We start from the raw sequence: 16272 nt of genomic DNA on the forward strand, positions 1-16272 counted from the left end.
ATATTCAACTATAACTTATAATTCAGTCTCGCAGTCGATTAACACGTCGATACTGCTTCTCACCACAGCTTAATTAACTCTATTCTAAGAAGCCTAACACAAGCAACATGGCATCAGCTGCAGACGAGTCGGATGAATATTTACAAGGCGACGACTCTGAAGATTTTTCGGACGAGGATGTGCGTGCTAATAGGTGGCACGGTCCCAAGTCCACATGGCAGCGATTCAACCACGAGGAAATAGATACGTTAACAGCGCTCAAGGAGATTCGTGATAGGGACTTATCAGTTCATTTATATAATGCATTTGCGCTTAAGCAAGGGCATAAGAAGGCGCAAGCTGGACCGGTGCCTAATAAGGTGTGTTCACTTAACCATCAAACGAATGACTGAACGCGTGCTGACTTAAAAAAAAAACAAGGATATCAATGAGGCGACCGGACAGCCAGTTCAACCCGACGACTGGCTGCCGCAACGGGCATGGACGGCTTGGCCTATGCGCGCAGATAAAGTCCCACCACCGCAGGACAACGCCAGGAGTCTCATGAATGGTCGGGATGAGATATTTACGTTGAGAAAGGCCGTTCGTGATATGCCAAGCACGGCCCTGGAAGAGATCATCGGCGGCGAGATCTTAAAAACTGCCAAAGACAAATTTAATGCCAGACCCTGGGTTAAGCCGGATGTGTCTGACGAAGAAGTAGATTCGGACTTGCAAGAAGATATTGACGATGAGGATTCGGGTAGAGAGACGGAGGCTTCTACATCGTCTAGACGTAAGAAATCTAGATCCAGGTCTAAGTCTGCTAAACTCGAGGCCGTGAGTGATGAAAAGATGGACGTTGACGAGAGCAAACCTGAAATCGATCCTCTCAGCAAGTCGGATAAGAAACCCAGACTGAGGCCAATAGTCTCGACAGATGACGATCTATCCTACAGTCTCTTGCGCCCATCCGTCCGGCATATCCTCACCAAGCTGGATGCAACACTCACTATTCTACATAATACACAAGAATCGGCTCTAAATTACCAGTCCGACTCAGCGGACTCAGAAGCATCAGACGCCTCGCATCCTAGTAGCCGAAAGCCACGATCTAGACAGGGCTCGCAAATCCCAATTGATGGAAGAAAGCGCCAAGGCAGGCCACTTGGATCTTTATCTCGAAGTCGATCTCGCAGACGGTCAAAGGTGAGGGAGGTGACAGTACCGCCGACAGAAGACCTACCTCAGAATAAGGAAGAAGGAAACCCTACTAGGAAGCCGGGCAGACCGAAGAAAGCATATCTTCGTCTCGAGGGCGAGACCGACCGAGAGTATGCCATCCGCATCGCAAGATTACAGAAAAAACCGATCCCCGTATTTTCTGATGACTCTGACCCAAAGGCCGATTCTGGTGCAGAAGACCCGGCGGGAGACAGCGGTAACTCCGGTGATGGGGAAGAGACCACCACCGAGACGGGCCGCGGGAGATTAGCACGGCGGAAGAGAAAGATAAACAAGGACAGCCGGTCTCCTTCTCAGGCCTCATCTGCTTCCGGAGGAAAACACCACAATAATCAGAGGCCCGGACATTCGAGGACTCGTCTCGGCCTCCGAGACTGGAGGGATGTTCTCGGCGCTGCGGCACTAGCCGGGTTCCCAGCAGACGCAGTCGACCGCGCAGCAAGACGCTGCGCCGACCTCTTCGGACAGAGCATGACGCTGCACACCCTCGCCGAGGGCCCAGCCATCTTACCATCAGGCCGGAAAGCTCCCGTGGGCAGGGTAACTACATATGTTCCCGGAATGCCGCGACCGCCCTTGCTAGAAGAAGAGGAAGAGAAGGAGGAGGAGGAGGAGGAGGAGCAACGGCATACTCGTTCTACGAGCATGGCTCCTAGCGCAATATCCGGAGACGAAGCCGGCCCGTCTGGGCGCCGCGCGCGCAGCCGCTCGCGATCCCAATCGCGGTCGCGGTCTGCGTCCGCGGCGCCGGGGCACTTTACGTGTTTGTTCGCGGACTGTCCGCGGGCTGCGGAGGGGGAAGGGTTCGTACGCCGGTATAACATGCTAAGACACATGAAGCTGGTGCACGGGTACGCGCCGTCGGAAGCGGGGAGCGGAGACGAAGCTACGGCGACGGCGATGGGGGCGGGCATGCGGGAGGAGGTGGATAGTGAGGATGAGATGCATGGCGCTGTGCATGTCGATTGGTTCCTGCGCCCGGTTAAGATTCGTCGGGGGTGGCGGACGAACGATGTCAGTGGGGGGTCTAGGACTAGGACTAGGACTAGGAGGAGCGGGTACGGGTCACGGGGGAGGAGTCGGGGGAGAGATAGAGAAGGGGGAATGGGTGGTGGTGAGGACGGAGATGGGGATATGAGGATGGGTGGGAGGAGTGATTGAGTATATCTAGGTATGGTATCAAGGGAGATGATATCTTATTCGGTCGTAAGAAATAAGTTATACACTTCGGCGTCACTATCACCGTAGTTCTTACACGAGGGTCTTTATTTCTTTCTCTTCATCTACAACCTACTCCGTTACCCCCATGTTCCCCTATCTCATCACGACTTCTCTTTAGCAGCAAACTGCCTCTCAACTTCATCCGCGAAGTCACCCAAAGTATCAAACCGCCATCCAAACGCCACCTTATCCTTCAACTCCGTATAGCTGCCCCCGACCCCCTGCGCGTCCTCGCGCTCCCCACCCCTCGATATCCACACGCTCGGCAGCCCCAGCTCCTTCGCCGGCACATGATCGGCCGTCAAGCTGCGCGCAACATGCAGCAGCTCGCCCTGGTCCCTGTCGATGCCGAGATCCGCGCGCAGACGCCCGAACAGATACTCGAAGTTCCTGTGCGACGGCTTGTACGACCCGATGTCCTGCGCCGTGTAGACCGCGTCGAAGCGCGCGGGGGCCAACCGCTGGTCCACCGTTGCCGCGATGTTGTTGTTGTCGACGTTGGACAGGATCGCGAGCTTGTAGCGCTTTTGTAGCTTTAGCAGTGCGGGGATGGTGTCGGCGAATGGTGCCCAAGACCCGGGCGAGTTGCCGAAGGGCTCGGCGATGCTGTCCGGCAGCCCGGGGAGCTTGAGCTCGTCGCGCGCGAAGGCGGTGATGGACTCGGCGAGGATCTCGTTGTACGGGAATGTGGGCTGCTTGTGCTCGTAGACGTTGGTGATGGCGTTGAGGCGCCGCATGGCTTCTATCGGCGGGTCGGTGTTGAGGGGATGTGTGGGCGGGAGCTGCGATGTGAGTATTCGGACGGTACTTGAGAAACCGGTCTCCCAGTCGATGAGTGTGCCGTAGCAGTCGAAGCTGGGGGGTGGAGGATTTAGTATATTATCGACATGTAGACATTGGTCGAAGGAGGAGCATGTTCACCTTAGAGCTTTGAAGCCTGTTAGATCGGGATATTTACTTTCAGATGCCATTCTTTCTCCTTGCCAAGTATATCAGGAGATCGATTAAAACTAAGTATTTTAGATGTTTTCATATGTTATGAAGATGGCTAAATAAACATCTATTTGTAAGGTACCTAGTTATGACTTCTTTTTAAAAGTCTTAAATCCATTCATATGTTCCTCTTCCCTTCGAAAGCTTTGCTGGCGTCACTCACGCCTTTATGCACAAATCATTACATCACATATCCTGATAGTACAGGCCCCTCACGGCCGTCTCCAAAAATTCCCAGCTCTATATGCACGATGCTCTCTAAAGTGCGGAGGAGTAGCAAATCATCGCACTAGCTCTCGACGTGCAATAGCTGATTGCCGTATTGAGTACAACTAAGGTTACGTTCTCCAAGTTTCTAGGGAGGTAAATGATGACAAGGGCGCGAATGATCGCCGGAAAGCGGAGATCAGGGTAAGATTGAGATTCGATGATTCTAAATGAGACCGTAGCAATTTAACGATATTCACATGATTTGGGTGATCATGAATTGGCAGACCTGTAGAACAGATACTACATTTACTATGTCCTATATCTGTGCAATAGGCCAGCTCGAGGTGCTTTAACCCCTGAGCGATATCCGAAGCGGGTTTATTGCCTCTGCTCAAGTAGCCACTTCACACCCTTGACGGTGTCTTCCACGAACTCGCGGCTTCTATCCAGTTGCGGCCAATTAGTCCAAAAGTAATGGCCGAATCCCTTGTATAAGTCTAGCCGTGTCTTAACGTTTGCCTCCTCTCTCAAAATCCTCTCGTAAATCAAAGTCTCGTCTCGCAGGGGATCTAACCCGCAGACCTGAAAGTATGCAGGTGGCAACCCACGGTGTCCGCCCTCAAGACCACCGTATAGGAATGGTACCATGCGCGGGTCGGTCCATGATACTTTGAGGGTCTGGGCCAATTGCTCGGCGAACTCGGCGGGGGCTTTGATCTTGAGCACAGGATCTATGTTAGGCGTGACGTCTGGGTGCGAAAGGTACTCTGATCGATATTGTGGCGGGATCAATGCTGGAGGAGTGAGACACATTATCGCTGGCACGCAGAGGTATTGTCCTGTTAAGGGTGGGTTGAGCTTCTCGTCCCGTGCGATGTGCGCGAGAACAGCCGTGATGTTTCCTCCGGCTGAGCCGCCGCCGATGATGAAGCCAAGAGAAGGGTCTGCGCCGAGGGATGTTGCGTTTTGCGCTGCCTGTTTAAGGTAGTGGTAAGCATATGGAGGGTCTCGTAAATGAACGATGAGTACCTAAGGTAGAGTAGAAAAATAGAAAGAAATGCCTACCCATTTCAATGCATCCCAGCTATCATCAATCCAAGTAGGGAAAAGGTGTTCCGGCCCTAGACTATCATCGTGTATGTTCTATTAACTTCCAATACTATTTTCGTGCTTGAGACACTCTGTAGCTTCTACCTGTACATGAAGAAGTATCCGCATTGTTACCAAAACATCTCACTTAACTCACTTACCGATAGTCAACATTGACGCAGACCGCCCCTAGATCGCGACTGAAAAGCCGACAGTTGGTCTCTTCGTCGCTCAAATCACCCATGCTCCACCCGCCCTCATGATACATCACGACTAAGGGGCTTCCTTGCGTCGGCTTCACAACAGGACGATAAATGCGCACCGTGATCTCGCTGCCATCGCGCACGGGTATCTTGCGGTCCTCCTCGCTAACCTGCTCCGGTATTGGCCCCGGAACATAGCGGAGGTGGTGTTTTTCACGCAGAGTGGTGGCCCGGTGTGTGCGCTGCGCCGAATGGGACTCATCTCCGTAATACGGATCGGAAGGCAGCGGGTCCCGGACCGGACTATGGGCTAGTGCCTGTTGTCATGTTGGCAAGTCCTCTTAAAATATGAAATACTGGTCTCAGATAGAAACTGACGTCTACCATGGCTGGGTCCATTACCCCATAAGAGAGGAGCTCTTCTTTAGTACGAGGTGCCATTGCTAATGTCGTCTGGATATGCTAAAGCGAAGAAACACAAGTAACGGCTGAAATAAGGCTGACTCGAGAATAGTTACGCTTACGATGCTACCTGTTAGAACTGGTGAGAGTAGAATGCAAGGCAATGAGGAGTAAACCCCAGCCGAACGTACAGTGACATCATTTCACTCTTCTCCCGAGCTTTACTCTCATATAGCGATATAGGTGGTGAATCATTTTGGAGACGACGATATTATGATATCGATATTTATCATTCTATCGGATACATCTACGAAACTGATATATCATCATATGGCGTGATTCACAGATGCTTCATTCTATAGGCAACAAGTCTGTTTTAATGTCAACCGACAGACTTCGACGTGACAGTGGCAGTGAGACTACATAAATAACTTTTAAAATACCAATTAAAGGCCAGTCCACGGAGCCATTGGCGGTTGGACCGTATCGACCGACACTTTTCGGCCGAATCCCCCGCAATCGATCGGGACTGAGGCTTTACGCATGATGACTTTCAGGTAAGCTGACGAGCTTCATCTGAGGATCAAGGAGCAGGTAGTAAGTAGCATGAAAAAGGAATTGGAACTTCCTGAATAGGCCTTACACATATAACCAAGGGTCCAGGACCTATGGTTGGTAGCTTCGTACTTGATGAGCGGCGTGGTAGCTCATGCGGTGTGGAAGAGTCTCCTAAAGCGATATCCTGGTCGTCGTTGAACAACTTATTCAGCCCGGACGACTACATCAAATACCTTTTTAGTCAGGCGCGAGACTAATTCTCCGTATCATCCTTTTGATCGGCGAGCGGCATCCAGGTTCTCGTTCTCCCGCAGAGCCAAGGCTTGAGCTCTAGGTCGGAAGGCCAGGTTTCTAAACGGTATATATCTACTCGATTGTAACCCTCCATTTCATTCGTGTAACAGCGGTGTGAGAATGATTCATATATTCTCCGAGATGGTAACTAATTGTGAATACAGAATACATTGACACATCTACCTTAAGGGGATAGTGTTTAGCATAGTGTTTATGCGGAGAAAGTCTTGACGGCGGCAGCAACGCAGCAAACCCAACCAGCCAAATCCACCGTCAATGTCCTCCAGTTATGAACATAGAGCCACTTCCTAAGCTCAGTCACATTCTTCTCCTTGGCGTCGCCGACGATGGCTCGGATTTTAGGAAGAACGAAAGGGAAGTATACTTGGTGGCCAATTGCGAACACGATGCCACCGGAGTACCAAATGAACGAGCCGCGTTCTTGTAGGAGGTTGCCCGGCGCGTACCACAAGTTGGCCGCCGATGACACGATGGTGATGAAAACTAGGCTGACTACCCGAGGCGCGGCCCGGTTGAAGAAGGTGCTGAAGTAAGACGGTAAAAGTTGATTAACCAAGTCCTGTTTGCTTGGGTCGAGAAATAGCTGTAGAAACTCGTACTGGTCCCAGCCAAACCACAGCGAGCAGGTAGCCGAAATGGCGGGGGTGATGCGGAGTAGCGCAATAGGATCGAAGAATAAGCCTGATGCCATTTTCGTGAGCCCGTTCCGTTCTAGCTGGTGATATTCGAAATGTGTTTAGCCGCCCGATGCTTCGGTCTTGTGAAAAGGGTATAGTTTAGGCGGTGTATGTGTGGTATTCGGAAATCCAACACAGCACGTCTCGTTTATTATAGACGCTACCGATTTGGAGAGTAAATAAGCTTACGATATAATTTAATGATGAGGACTAGATGGGCTGCATCGATACTTTTATGCTATAACTTTGGAAAATCTGTGTTTTCGATACGGTAGTTACGCTTCGAATGAAGCTCGGGATCGTTAAGCACATCCCAAGTTACATCCAATAGGTAGTCGTTCTATTTCAGAGAAGCTGAACAAACTAACAATCCTACAGGATCGTATCGCGATATTGCGAGACTTGGGCACGACTTGGTCGGTAAAGCACTTGCTTACAAGATTTGATTGGTACAACTTGTGTAGATGTTTAAACGATACCGAACAATCCATCTAAATATTCTCATTGTCTAATTTCCCGTAGAAGTGCCTCCTGTGTCCAGTAGTATTGACTCGAGTCTTATGGGCGGAGCTGAGCTGTTGCATGAACACTGATCCTGCGATGACGAGGCTCGAGCTCTAGAATTGAACTGAAAGCTAAAGTTACGGGTGAATATGGAATCCTCTGCAATACCGGCATATAATTAGGATTGAGGCAATGATAGTAACCTAGTGTGTTTACGACACATTATAAGTTAAGAGGCACTTATTTGATAGGCCATTAATGGTAGCCAGTGCACGTCCTTAAGCCCCCACAACCCAGAACCTCATAACTGTCATCAGCCCCCATTGAGACTTGACTACTGTCATATTACATGCATAATAAGTGTTACTAAGTTGGAGGATATGTAGTTCCATTTTAAGCTTTTTGGAACTCGTCGGTAGTTGGATGCAACTGTGCCTGGCAATAAGACGATATGCTTACAGGCTGCTGCAGATCACTCATCGTGGGGTGCCTGAAAGTTCCCTAGGTTAGGGCTGTTCAACTTACCAGATTCAGGGGTTGCTTTAGCCCCGCGGGGTAGAAAACCTCCATAGACAACATCATCAATTAACGATCATCACTACCCTAGGTGCTCAAAATATCCATTTAGGTAACCTAGTTAGATATACAAAACTCGTGAATATTTGTGTTTCAATCTAGCATTCCCTCGAAACCATCTATAGTATAACATAGTAATATCTACTAGCCCCGAGTACGAACGCATGAAGTTATGTACATAGTATATCTTACTAATAGTTAGTTAACGTTATACCCCAAAAGAAGCCCTCAAAGGCTGTCTTACGTCAGAAACCACCTAGGTAATTATGCCTATTAAGTGACATCTCGTTGTATAATTAGGCTGCTTCGACATCTTGACATGCCTATTGGTGCCATGTTCTCAGGTGAGTAGGTAGACCGGCATGGATACGTTCAAATCCTTCCGACTTGGAAAAGAGTATACGCTAGTTGCGTTATAGATTGCCTAAGGAATGAACGGAGACTTGGGCTGCTGCGTCTTCGTATGAATAGGTAGATACCTGGTACATATATTCGTCTTATAGGACTCCCATTAGATAATGTGGAACGAGGATTTCTCATAGCCGCAGTGGTCCAACCTATCAACTTCGTCTTGTCTCACAAGCTTTGAGATCCCCTTTTCTCTTTCCCCTTACAACTTCCATGTAAGTAAGCACAAACATAGAAATTGCATGAATCAAAGCATCTCGACCGAGTTCGGTCGTCGGCTGAAAGCTCGAGAGAACTGTCAGATATTGCGCATGAAGATGACGACAGGAGCAACTACGATGTAACAAACGAGATATATCCAAGGATAATGTTAGCGATTATGTATACAACAATCACGTCGCCGTCGAGTATAAAGATAGAGATATCTGCTGCTTCGGAGCAGTAATATTTTACAGAACAGCATCCTCATCTACTCCTAACACTCAATACTCAACACTCATCACTCATAACCATTTACAACAAACACAATCTTCAAGATGTCCGGACTCATCAAGTACACCGTCGAGCACTACAAGAAGGCTGGTGTCTCAGACGCCGACTTCGTCAACTGGTTCAAGGAGGTCCAAGTTGCCAACGGCCTTCCCTTGATCAAGAAGCACGGCATCGTCAAGTACGCCATTGTAAGTCTTCCCGGCATACGCCTACCACCCAATCACGCCTCCTAGTTTACTGACAAGCACGTAATAGCACTTCCGCGACGCTCAGCTGAGCACCGCATTCCGAGCTGAGCTGGACAAGGTCCGCCCTGAGTGGGAGGTCAGCGACGCCGATATCACTATCGAGTACTACCTTCCCGACATCTACTTGATCCAGAACCTCCTCGCCGACCCCGAGTGGGAAAGCAAGGCCGCCAAGGACCAGGCCAACTTCGTCGACCTGTCCAGGTCCACCATCCACATCGGCTACGAGACCGTCTTCTTGGAGAACTAAGTCGGAGTTGAATGGAATCGGGCTTAGAAATGTCAGATATCTAGTCACGATGTATATGAGATGTCACTGCGCTGCTTTGGATGATGTCTAGAAATATAGAGATTGATTGCCGCTACTTATGTTCTCAATGTGAACTATTATGAGTGATGGGATCTTAGTAGTGTAAAAAAGATCTTGTGTTTTTCGATTTGAATGATATTATTTATATTCATCGCTGATCTTGACGACGTCCTATAATGAATACCTTATATATATATATGTGTGTGTGAGGTATATAGTTCTAGTAAGATAAGGACTGAAATAAGTATACATTACTCTAGGGCCTGTTTTGGTTGATCACAAGTCTTGTTCTACTATGTAATCGAGGACGTATATAAGTCGTGTATTATAGTAATATTGGGTGTTATACATGGAATTATACTATTAGTGCATATAGTCGGTTCTGGCTGACTCTTCTGTGATGATTATGCAACATTAATTACTATGTAACTTGTGTTCAGGTGTACGAAGGCGTCGGATTTTGGCGTTAGAAAATTTGTCAAGTCTCAGTAGAATCATTCGTTAGTTATTAGTAATGTCTTTTTCTATTCTTCTATATTTTAGCCCCTATTTACTGCTAAAAGTAGGTAGTTCTCGGCATTTATTCAAATATTCCTCGAGTTCAGTATCAGTCATATCATTGTGTCTGCCACAGAACATAACGTGCTCCCGGAACTCATGTCGAGTTGTATACCCTCGGGAATGTCGTCCCTGACAGCTAGATTCGGGACAACGATACACCACGTCCAAGGCAAATCGCTCCCAACGTTCAGTTTCTGCTCGTTCGTGCCGGATGTTAACAAGTTCCCTTGCCATTTCGAGGATTTTCTCTTTAGTTCTGGGCTGGGATAGATAATCGTCTGTTTCTCTCTCAATTTTATCAAGTGTTGATTCACCTGACTTGGGCGGAACCCAGTCATCCAAAGCAACTTTCGCAAGTGCTCCCCCAACGTTGAGCCTCCATCGATACTTAATCTGTAGAGTAACACATTCGTTGTTCCATCCTTGGACACCGTTTGGGCCTTCTGTGTCAGTCATAAAACGCCGGACTCCATGCAAGAGTTCAAGCCATTTCTTCAAAGCTTCTCTTTTTCGCCTGCCAGAGTCCACAATCCCGTCATTGAAGCTTTGGCGGTGAGGATTTCCTGTTTCTTGGCTCTCACTTGCGTTGGTCTTTAAGCCACAGCCTATACTGATAAATATCCTAGGGGAATAGCCATGCAGAGCCCGGACCTCTTCAAGAACGCGGATAGAGGGATTGTTGGCGAAAACACCACCGTCAAAATGCTCTTTATCACCTATCTTGATAGGTTCGAAGTACGATGGGGCAGCAGATGTTGCGCGCGCAACCTGCCATATTGGTATCGTGTGAGCAACTGAAGGATTTAGGGGCCGGTAAGTGTCATCGGACGAATTTGTACTGGACTCATGACTATAAGTCCTCCATAGGTATCCCATGTCTACGCCTGCTTTCTTATCGACCGAAAAAGAAAATACTATACTACACGATTTGTTAGTTAGTATGATTTATAGGCGTATTTATATTCAGCTCGTAAGAAGGTTGGATAGAGATTGGGTACATACGTTCTGGTCCGGTCTTTGCGATACTTGAATAATTCCATCTCTGCTTGATGGTATGGTATGGTTTTGTCATGCTCCGTTATCTTGTTATGAATAATCCGCTTGAACGCATTTCTAGCCTTCTTCGATGGATACTTGGCTCTGGGAAACCAAAGACCGGACCTTGCGTGCCACCACCTCGCTTTTCCAAACACGTTGTTCCCAAACATCTTGTACTGCTGAAGAGCATCATCCACGGTCATACGGAGCCTACCGAGCATGATAGCTGATAAACTAGAAGAACTATATCAGTATAGGGATGCCCTGTAGTAACCCCACTTACCCTCCTGTGGATGTGCCTGCTATATAATCAAAATAATGGCAAGGTAAGAAGTCGTCAAGAGTGCTTTCGTTAGAGGTAGATGTACTAGAAGCATGGGCTTCCATCCATGGGTAGTCCCTACTTGAGCATATTCTGCTATTAAGGCTCTCTATTTCAAGCTCCTTAATCTTTAACATCAATGCCTTCAGGATCAGGAGGCTAGAGTAACCACGCACGCCTCCTCCGTCTATAATACAATAGAGGTATCAATACGGGGACGACTAAGTACTGTAAATAATTTCTCAATTTGATCTCTTACCAAATGTCAAAACCGTCTTCTTAGCCCACGGGCTATCCAGAACTTCATCGGAAATATCCTGATACCTTCGCAGTGGCCTGATGGGTTCGTTTGTGGCTGAGGGGGTATGGCCCACCGGCTCAATCTCGACAGACATCAGCCACCAGATGGCACAGGGAGGGGCAAAGAAACTACAGGAAATGAAACAACAAGAACTACAATGGCTAATAAGATTTCTAACACCTACAGCCTTATATTAGAACAGTGCATTGCGTCGGGGTATTGAAGATTCTGTTCGGTATATCCCCGATAACTCCAACCACGAAGCCCCTGACACTACCCCTGGCCTGGTAGTACTACATGAGGCTCGCTCACCATCTTAATTGCTACATATTACTCTCTGCACATTTTACGTTGATGAATACGGTTAAAAATCCTCATTTTATTCGTTTATTTTCGTCGTCCGTTGATAGGAGCGCTACGGAATCCCGCCATAAAAGGTACCTAGGGTCGGTATATAGAATACTGGGTTGACAAGTAGACTCGACATTAACCCATGGATCACTCGTAGGGGTTTGGTGTATACTGATTTTCCTGATGGGTCCCGAAGGAAATAGATTAGAATCACCACTGATTTATTTTCGTCAAGGTAAGCCGCATATTGCATACATAGGCGGGTAGGACTTATGAGAACTAACGTCCGCTAAGCTCGCTCAGCCTCGTAAAATGGCGGTAGGCAGATCGACACTAGAAAATGGCTGTATAACACACCAATATTTGAGGTGCTCCTAGCGAGATTTGATTGGGTTAGGGGGATGACATAGCGCAATAGGCATTTTATACAATGATCTGCGCCTTGGTGTGCTTGTGCTTCCCTTACAAGTCAAGGAGGCTCAGCTGAAGATAACGACTGCGTACTGATAATAGACGTACAGCACATGAATGGTGATAGCAAGATAAATCCTGATAGAAAGATGAGCCTGGATAGGAGCAGAAAGAAAGATTTTTGCTTGTTATAGTTCTCCTATTAATGGTAATATATTATCACCACGGTCAGTTATTATTTTCTTTTGCACTCGAAAGAACCATTAATTCGGTAGAAACCCAAATGATGAGTGCTCTGCAAATCGAAAATTTCGATGCACACGTGTGAAGGAATGATTGGACTGGAACATGGTCAGCGAAGAGGTTTCGAGTAGTACAAATTGGAGGTATGTGTCCATCGATGCTATCGTGGCGTTGTTCGGACGCCATTATGATTCCGGGTATTTGAATGCTCATATGACGCGAATAGAGTAGGTGGGTAACACGAAGACTAGCAAAGACTAGCACTTATTCAGCCTACAAAATGATTACAATCTTACAAATACTTGGATGCCAACATCTCAACCATCAAATTATTCAGTACTACCCTGACTCCCACATCGGCGGCCACACGATATCCTTGATATTCCAATATTTACATTCACCAACTATATTATAATCAACCTTGAGATTCTTGCTATTACATAATGGTTAGGAGTAACGTTGCTGTTCTCGATCCGAAGCGACATAGACTTGTGACGCTGGATCGTCAAAAATTTGCGGCTATAGACAAAGGTCCGTCAGGAGGTGAGCTTGAGCGCTGTGTCAAAACGGGGTTTCCTACTCTCTGACTTAAGAACGGCAAGATGTATATTGGCTAACATTTACTCTCCTAGCCGAGCAATGTGTTGACCTTCCGCGGTTAAACCCCGTCGTCGACGTCCCTGTGTCAGGGCCAGCCCAAAACGAGACTATCGCGACAGTCCACCTCTGGCGGCTTGGACTAAAATATAACATGGATAGGCTACTCGGGAATAACAAGCAGTTATATGTTCTAAGGGATTGATTAAATCCTGGGATTTTTGAAGAACATGCGGGCACATGGTTTGGTTGATTTAATTTTCAGCTAGACAATTGAAAATACAGCCGAAAATGGCTCACTGCCTCCCGTAGCGGCTCCCTGTAGAGTTATTAGATATAGATACCTATATTCTTTCAAATCTAATGATAATGTTATTATCTTCGATATCTCAGAGCCTTCCACCAAGCCGGAGCCATCACTGCGGCTATACTTCCCCCTATACCTTAGTTACTTAGATGCCCTTTTTAGTTGACGAATTACAGTGGGAAACGCGAGGTTAACGCATAAGAAATAGTATACCAAGTACCTCATGATTTAATTATCATGATTCACAGGGGGTAGATCTCATACGCATACTCTTCCTTCCTTCCAGTCCAGGGCCACACTATTTCGAAGTCACCATTCTCATTTCGGGTGAAGTTCGCTTGGGTTCTACCAATGCTTAGAGTTTTGAGGTGTGGGACGGCTTTCATGGCTATGTCACCAGCCAGTTCAGTAGTATCGACGACCTGCTTCACCACGGAGCGTCCGTAACGCCTTCCATGTTTTCCGTCATAGGCGTTTCCACACCAATTCCCACCTTCAAAGCCTAGATGTAAACCTGATGAATGGGGTAGATGTAACTCCTCGAGCTTGGGAAATCTAGAGATTATGGATAAGCATTTCTGTGACATGGTTAGAATATAGTTCGTTTTTGTTAACGGCGGAACGTTAAACCTTACCTTGAGAAGTTTTCCTTTCTCCTTAGTTTCTTCTTCTTCACCTGTATCCTCGCTCCAATGTCTCCTGGATTTCAACCGGCCCTCCATCGTCAATTTAACTAGGTTAGGCATAGCCTCCAGGACTTCTGTGTTTATATTAGCCAAATACGTATATAAATGCCCCAGGAGAGTTTAACTACCTTCAAGTCTCTCAGGTGTCCATTCATCTAGCATCAAGAACTCTCTAAGACCATTCACGGAAGAGGCGGCGCGCACTAGATCAAATCTCGAATCGCAGCCCTCGCGATACGGTTCATTCCAGCTCGCATGATGAAAGAAACTACCGGCTTCTAGCGTCTCTAGGCCGGGACACATGGGTAGAAGGTAATGGCTCTGTGCGCCAGGAACTAGGTGCCGAACGCTAGGAAGCGTTAAATTCCGCCGTAAAAACTCGTCTCTGAAAGCTACCGTGTGTTCTGCGTCAAGCCCCCAATTCAATCTCTCTAAATGCGGCATGGATGTCAAAACTTCTGCGAACAAGCCCGGTAGTTCGGATGGCATTTCCGAGTCAACGAGTGGATCAGAGAATTTGCCGGTATGTACGAAAATGTATACATTTAAGTATCTAACGTCCTCGAGAGCGGCGGTGCAATTACGCAATTCTTTAAGACGCGAAACAGCATTATCCCATCCTAGCCGGCTGATCCCAACCTTGTTATTATTGATGTCGATGCGGCTGAAGAGATCAGTTGGGATCTCGTGCCCAGGGGATGGGCTAGTCCATAGCAGGGAAGACTTGTCACAAAGAGCGCCGGCGACATCAGGATACGACTGAAGCCAACCACGGTTTTCAGATAGCCATGGGTGGTCTGTATCAAGGATGAAAGTGGGGATCAATGAGTTTGCTATTAGATTTTGAAGAAATCCGCTGAGATGTCGGAAGTAGAATGGCAGGTCAGGAAATATTGGCCAGGCACTTACAATGGTAGCCGCGCCTATATATAGGTACCTACCTAAGCAGTAGATAGCATATGACAATTTCATCGTTTAGATTCAAATGTCTAGTAGAAGAATATAATGATTAGTTATCTGCTGTTGGGAAAGAACATACTATAAGATATTGCCTTAGGTACGTAAGGTAGTCTGACGCTCCGTAAGAGTTGTCCTCTTCACGGTTGTTATAACTCTTTGCCGATCGAAAATAGAGGGGACTGAGAGGAGGAGTAACAGGGGATTGCTGCCTAGGAGGATTCGTCCGCCAAGCATCAAAGCTCTTAAGCAACCGTCCTCTAATCAAGAGCGTCATTCATCCGATTTCAAATCAGCGAGTTCAACGAGCCAATTAAAAGCTTGACCTGACTCGGGCCGGGCATGGCCGGGCTTGAATCGACTCGTTGAACTCGCTGTTTCAGATATACCAACTAGCCAAATCTCAGGAACTCGGAGTCTTGATACGTTTTATCAAGTAAATAACACCCCTCTCAAATAGCATATCAGATATTATAAGTGCCCGGAATACCCACCTGGAAGGTAGCTAACCGTTTCAATATCCAGACAACCCCTATCATAAAGCTAACAGCTTTCACTATCATTGGAGACAATAGACTTTAGCTTTAAGTGAAGATTATCGAATTATACTAGGTATCGATAGCACTATATTGGCAATCAAGTACACGTATAAACGCCCTCAGGTACACCACATATTGATGTCTCCTAGATTACTCTGAAGGAAAGGGGGGGAAGGAAACCTCAACCATAAGCTAGATATACTCTAAGTGATTATAGGTAAACCCTGTTATCTAGCTTAGCCCGTCATGAAGCCAACTGCCTCCTCGATTGTCGACACCGAAGCCAGAGTCGGAATGACTGTATCAATGAGAGCGCGGTGTACCTGCTGATTCGGATCCCAAAATACGTCTTTCACGACCGTGACAACGAAGTCTAGATCGGTGGCATGCGTGGCCGTGCCAAGAACCGCGCCGCTAGTCGCGATGCCGCCCAGTAAGTCGAAACACCCTTACTGGGGCCACCCTAGTGGGGGCCACCCATTTCCCATACAAAATCAACGATTTCGCATATTTATATTTAATTCAAGAA

General features: G+C 47.4%; 8 protein-coding genes across 8 annotated transcripts; 3 read left to right on the forward strand and 5 right to left on the reverse strand.

Moving 5' to 3' along the window:
• Positions 1 to 107: 107 nt before the first annotated feature.
• F4813DRAFT_394485 (uncharacterized protein) lies at positions 108 to 2385 on the forward strand (the record flags this gene model as incomplete). Its single annotated transcript, XM_049247573.1, has 2 exons — positions 108 to 359; positions 421 to 2385. The coding sequence occupies 2 exons, from the start codon at positions 108 to 110 to the stop codon at positions 2383 to 2385; spliced, it is 2217 nt and encodes a 738-aa protein (XP_049094641.1).
• On the reverse strand, positions 2344 to 3586 carry F4813DRAFT_304071 (haloacid dehalogenase). The gene is made up of 2 exons (XM_049240801.1): positions 3367 to 3586; positions 2344 to 3300 (listed from the first exon to the last, which is right to left on the reverse strand). The coding sequence occupies exons 1-2, from the start codon at positions 3414 to 3416 to the stop codon at positions 2547 to 2549; spliced, it is 804 nt and encodes a 267-aa protein (XP_049094642.1). The 5' UTR covers positions 3417 to 3586; the 3' UTR covers positions 2344 to 2546.
• A 138-nt stretch (positions 3587 to 3724) lies between these two features.
• F4813DRAFT_377342 (putative lipase/esterase) lies at positions 3725 to 5665 on the reverse strand. The gene is made up of 4 exons (XM_049245226.1): positions 5319 to 5665; positions 4899 to 5257; positions 4714 to 4774; positions 3725 to 4623 (listed from the first exon to the last, which is right to left on the reverse strand). Exons 1-4 carry the CDS (start codon positions 5379 to 5381, stop codon positions 4027 to 4029), a joined length of 1080 nt encoding a protein of 359 aa, XP_049094643.1. The 5' UTR covers positions 5382 to 5665; the 3' UTR covers positions 3725 to 4026.
• Positions 5666 to 6320: 655 nt separating this feature from the next.
• On the reverse strand, positions 6321 to 7594 carry F4813DRAFT_377348 (putative integral membrane protein). The gene has a single exon (XM_049245227.1). It carries the CDS (start codon positions 6904 to 6906, stop codon positions 6406 to 6408), a length of 501 nt encoding a protein of 166 aa, XP_049094644.1. The 5' UTR covers positions 6907 to 7594; the 3' UTR covers positions 6321 to 6405.
• A 737-nt stretch (positions 7595 to 8331) lies between these two features.
• F4813DRAFT_377349 (uncharacterized protein) lies at positions 8332 to 9483 on the forward strand. Its single transcript, XM_049245228.1, has 2 exons — positions 8332 to 9060; positions 9128 to 9483. Exons 1-2 carry the CDS (start codon positions 8917 to 8919, stop codon positions 9368 to 9370), a joined length of 387 nt encoding a protein of 128 aa, XP_049094645.1. The 5' UTR covers positions 8332 to 8916; the 3' UTR covers positions 9371 to 9483.
• Positions 9484 to 9938: 455 nt separating this feature from the next.
• F4813DRAFT_383859 (FabD/lysophospholipase-like protein) lies at positions 9939 to 11746 on the reverse strand (the record flags this gene model as incomplete). Its single annotated transcript, XM_049245989.1, has 5 exons — positions 9939 to 9954; positions 10104 to 10910; positions 10994 to 11263; positions 11313 to 11538; positions 11611 to 11746. 5 exons carry the CDS (start codon positions 11744 to 11746, stop codon positions 9939 to 9941), a joined length of 1455 nt encoding a protein of 484 aa, XP_049094646.1.
• A 1239-nt stretch (positions 11747 to 12985) lies between these two features.
• Positions 12986 to 13631, forward strand: F4813DRAFT_304155 (uncharacterized protein). The gene is made up of 2 exons (XM_049240802.1): positions 12986 to 13200; positions 13290 to 13631. Exons 1-2 carry the CDS (start codon positions 13101 to 13103, stop codon positions 13457 to 13459), a joined length of 270 nt encoding a protein of 89 aa, XP_049094647.1. The 5' UTR covers positions 12986 to 13100; the 3' UTR covers positions 13460 to 13631.
• A 16-nt stretch (positions 13632 to 13647) lies between these two features.
• Positions 13648 to 15432, reverse strand: F4813DRAFT_377381 (uncharacterized protein). The gene is made up of 3 exons (XM_049245229.1): positions 14376 to 15432; positions 14197 to 14321; positions 13648 to 14139 (listed from the first exon to the last, which is right to left on the reverse strand). Exons 1-3 carry the CDS (start codon positions 15217 to 15219, stop codon positions 13804 to 13806), a joined length of 1305 nt encoding a protein of 434 aa, XP_049094648.1. The 5' UTR covers positions 15220 to 15432; the 3' UTR covers positions 13648 to 13803.
• Positions 15433 to 16272: the final 840 nt, after the last annotated feature.

This window comes from Daldinia decipiens (assembly GCF_022478715.1).
Source record: "Daldinia decipiens strain CBS 113046 unplaced genomic scaffold F4813scaffold_62, whole genome shotgun sequence".
Lineage (NCBI taxonomy): Eukaryota > Fungi > Ascomycota > Sordariomycetes > Xylariales > Hypoxylaceae > Daldinia > Daldinia decipiens.

What these genes read in the sequence shown, in the direction of transcription:
- F4813DRAFT_304071 (XM_049240801.1), bottom strand. Translation starts at nt 3,416, where the DNA reads ATGGCATCTGAAAGTAAATATCCCGATCTAACAGGCTTCAAAGCTCTA. An exon ending in ACAGGCTTCAAAGCTCTAAG is followed by an intron (nt 3,301 to 3,366) that starts GTGAACATGCTC and finishes TCCACCCCCCAG; the next exon opens with CTTCGACTGCTACGGCACAC.
- F4813DRAFT_377342 (XM_049245226.1), bottom strand. Translation starts at nt 5,381, where the DNA reads ATGGCACCTCGTACTAAAGAAGAGCTCCTCTCTTATGGGGTAATGGAC. An exon ending in TGCGTCAATGTTGACTATCG is followed by an intron (nt 4,775 to 4,898) that starts GTAAGTGAGTTA and finishes ACACGATGATAG; the next exon opens with TCTAGGGCCGGAACACCTTT. An exon ending in GCTGGGATGCATTGAAATGG is followed by an intron (nt 4,624 to 4,713) that starts GTAGGCATTTCT and finishes TACCTTAAACAG; the next exon opens with GCAGCGCAAAACGCAACATC.
- F4813DRAFT_377348 (XM_049245227.1), bottom strand. Translation starts at nt 6,906, where the DNA reads ATGGCATCAGGCTTATTCTTCGATCCTATTGCGCTACTCCGCATCACC.
- F4813DRAFT_377349 (XM_049245228.1), top strand. Translation starts at nt 8,917, where the DNA reads ATGTCCGGACTCATCAAGTACACCGTCGAGCACTACAAGAAGGCTGGT. An exon ending in GCATCGTCAAGTACGCCATT is followed by an intron (nt 9,061 to 9,127) that starts GTAAGTCTTCCC and finishes AGCACGTAATAG; the next exon opens with CACTTCCGCGACGCTCAGCT.
- F4813DRAFT_304155 (XM_049240802.1), top strand. Translation starts at nt 13,101, where the DNA reads ATGGTTAGGAGTAACGTTGCTGTTCTCGATCCGAAGCGACATAGACTT. An exon ending in AGACAAAGGTCCGTCAGGAG is followed by an intron (nt 13,201 to 13,289) that starts GTGAGCTTGAGC and finishes TTACTCTCCTAG; the next exon opens with CCGAGCAATGTGTTGACCTT.
- F4813DRAFT_377381 (XM_049245229.1), bottom strand. Translation starts at nt 15,219, where the DNA reads ATGAAATTGTCATATGCTATCTACTGCTTAGGTAGGTACCTATATATA. An exon ending in GACACCTGAGAGACTTGAAG is followed by an intron (nt 14,322 to 14,375) that starts GTAGTTAAACTC and finishes ATATAAACACAG; the next exon opens with AAGTCCTGGAGGCTATGCCT. An exon ending in AGAAAGGAAAACTTCTCAAG is followed by an intron (nt 14,140 to 14,196) that starts GTAAGGTTTAAC and finishes ACCATGTCACAG; the next exon opens with AAATGCTTATCCATAATCTC.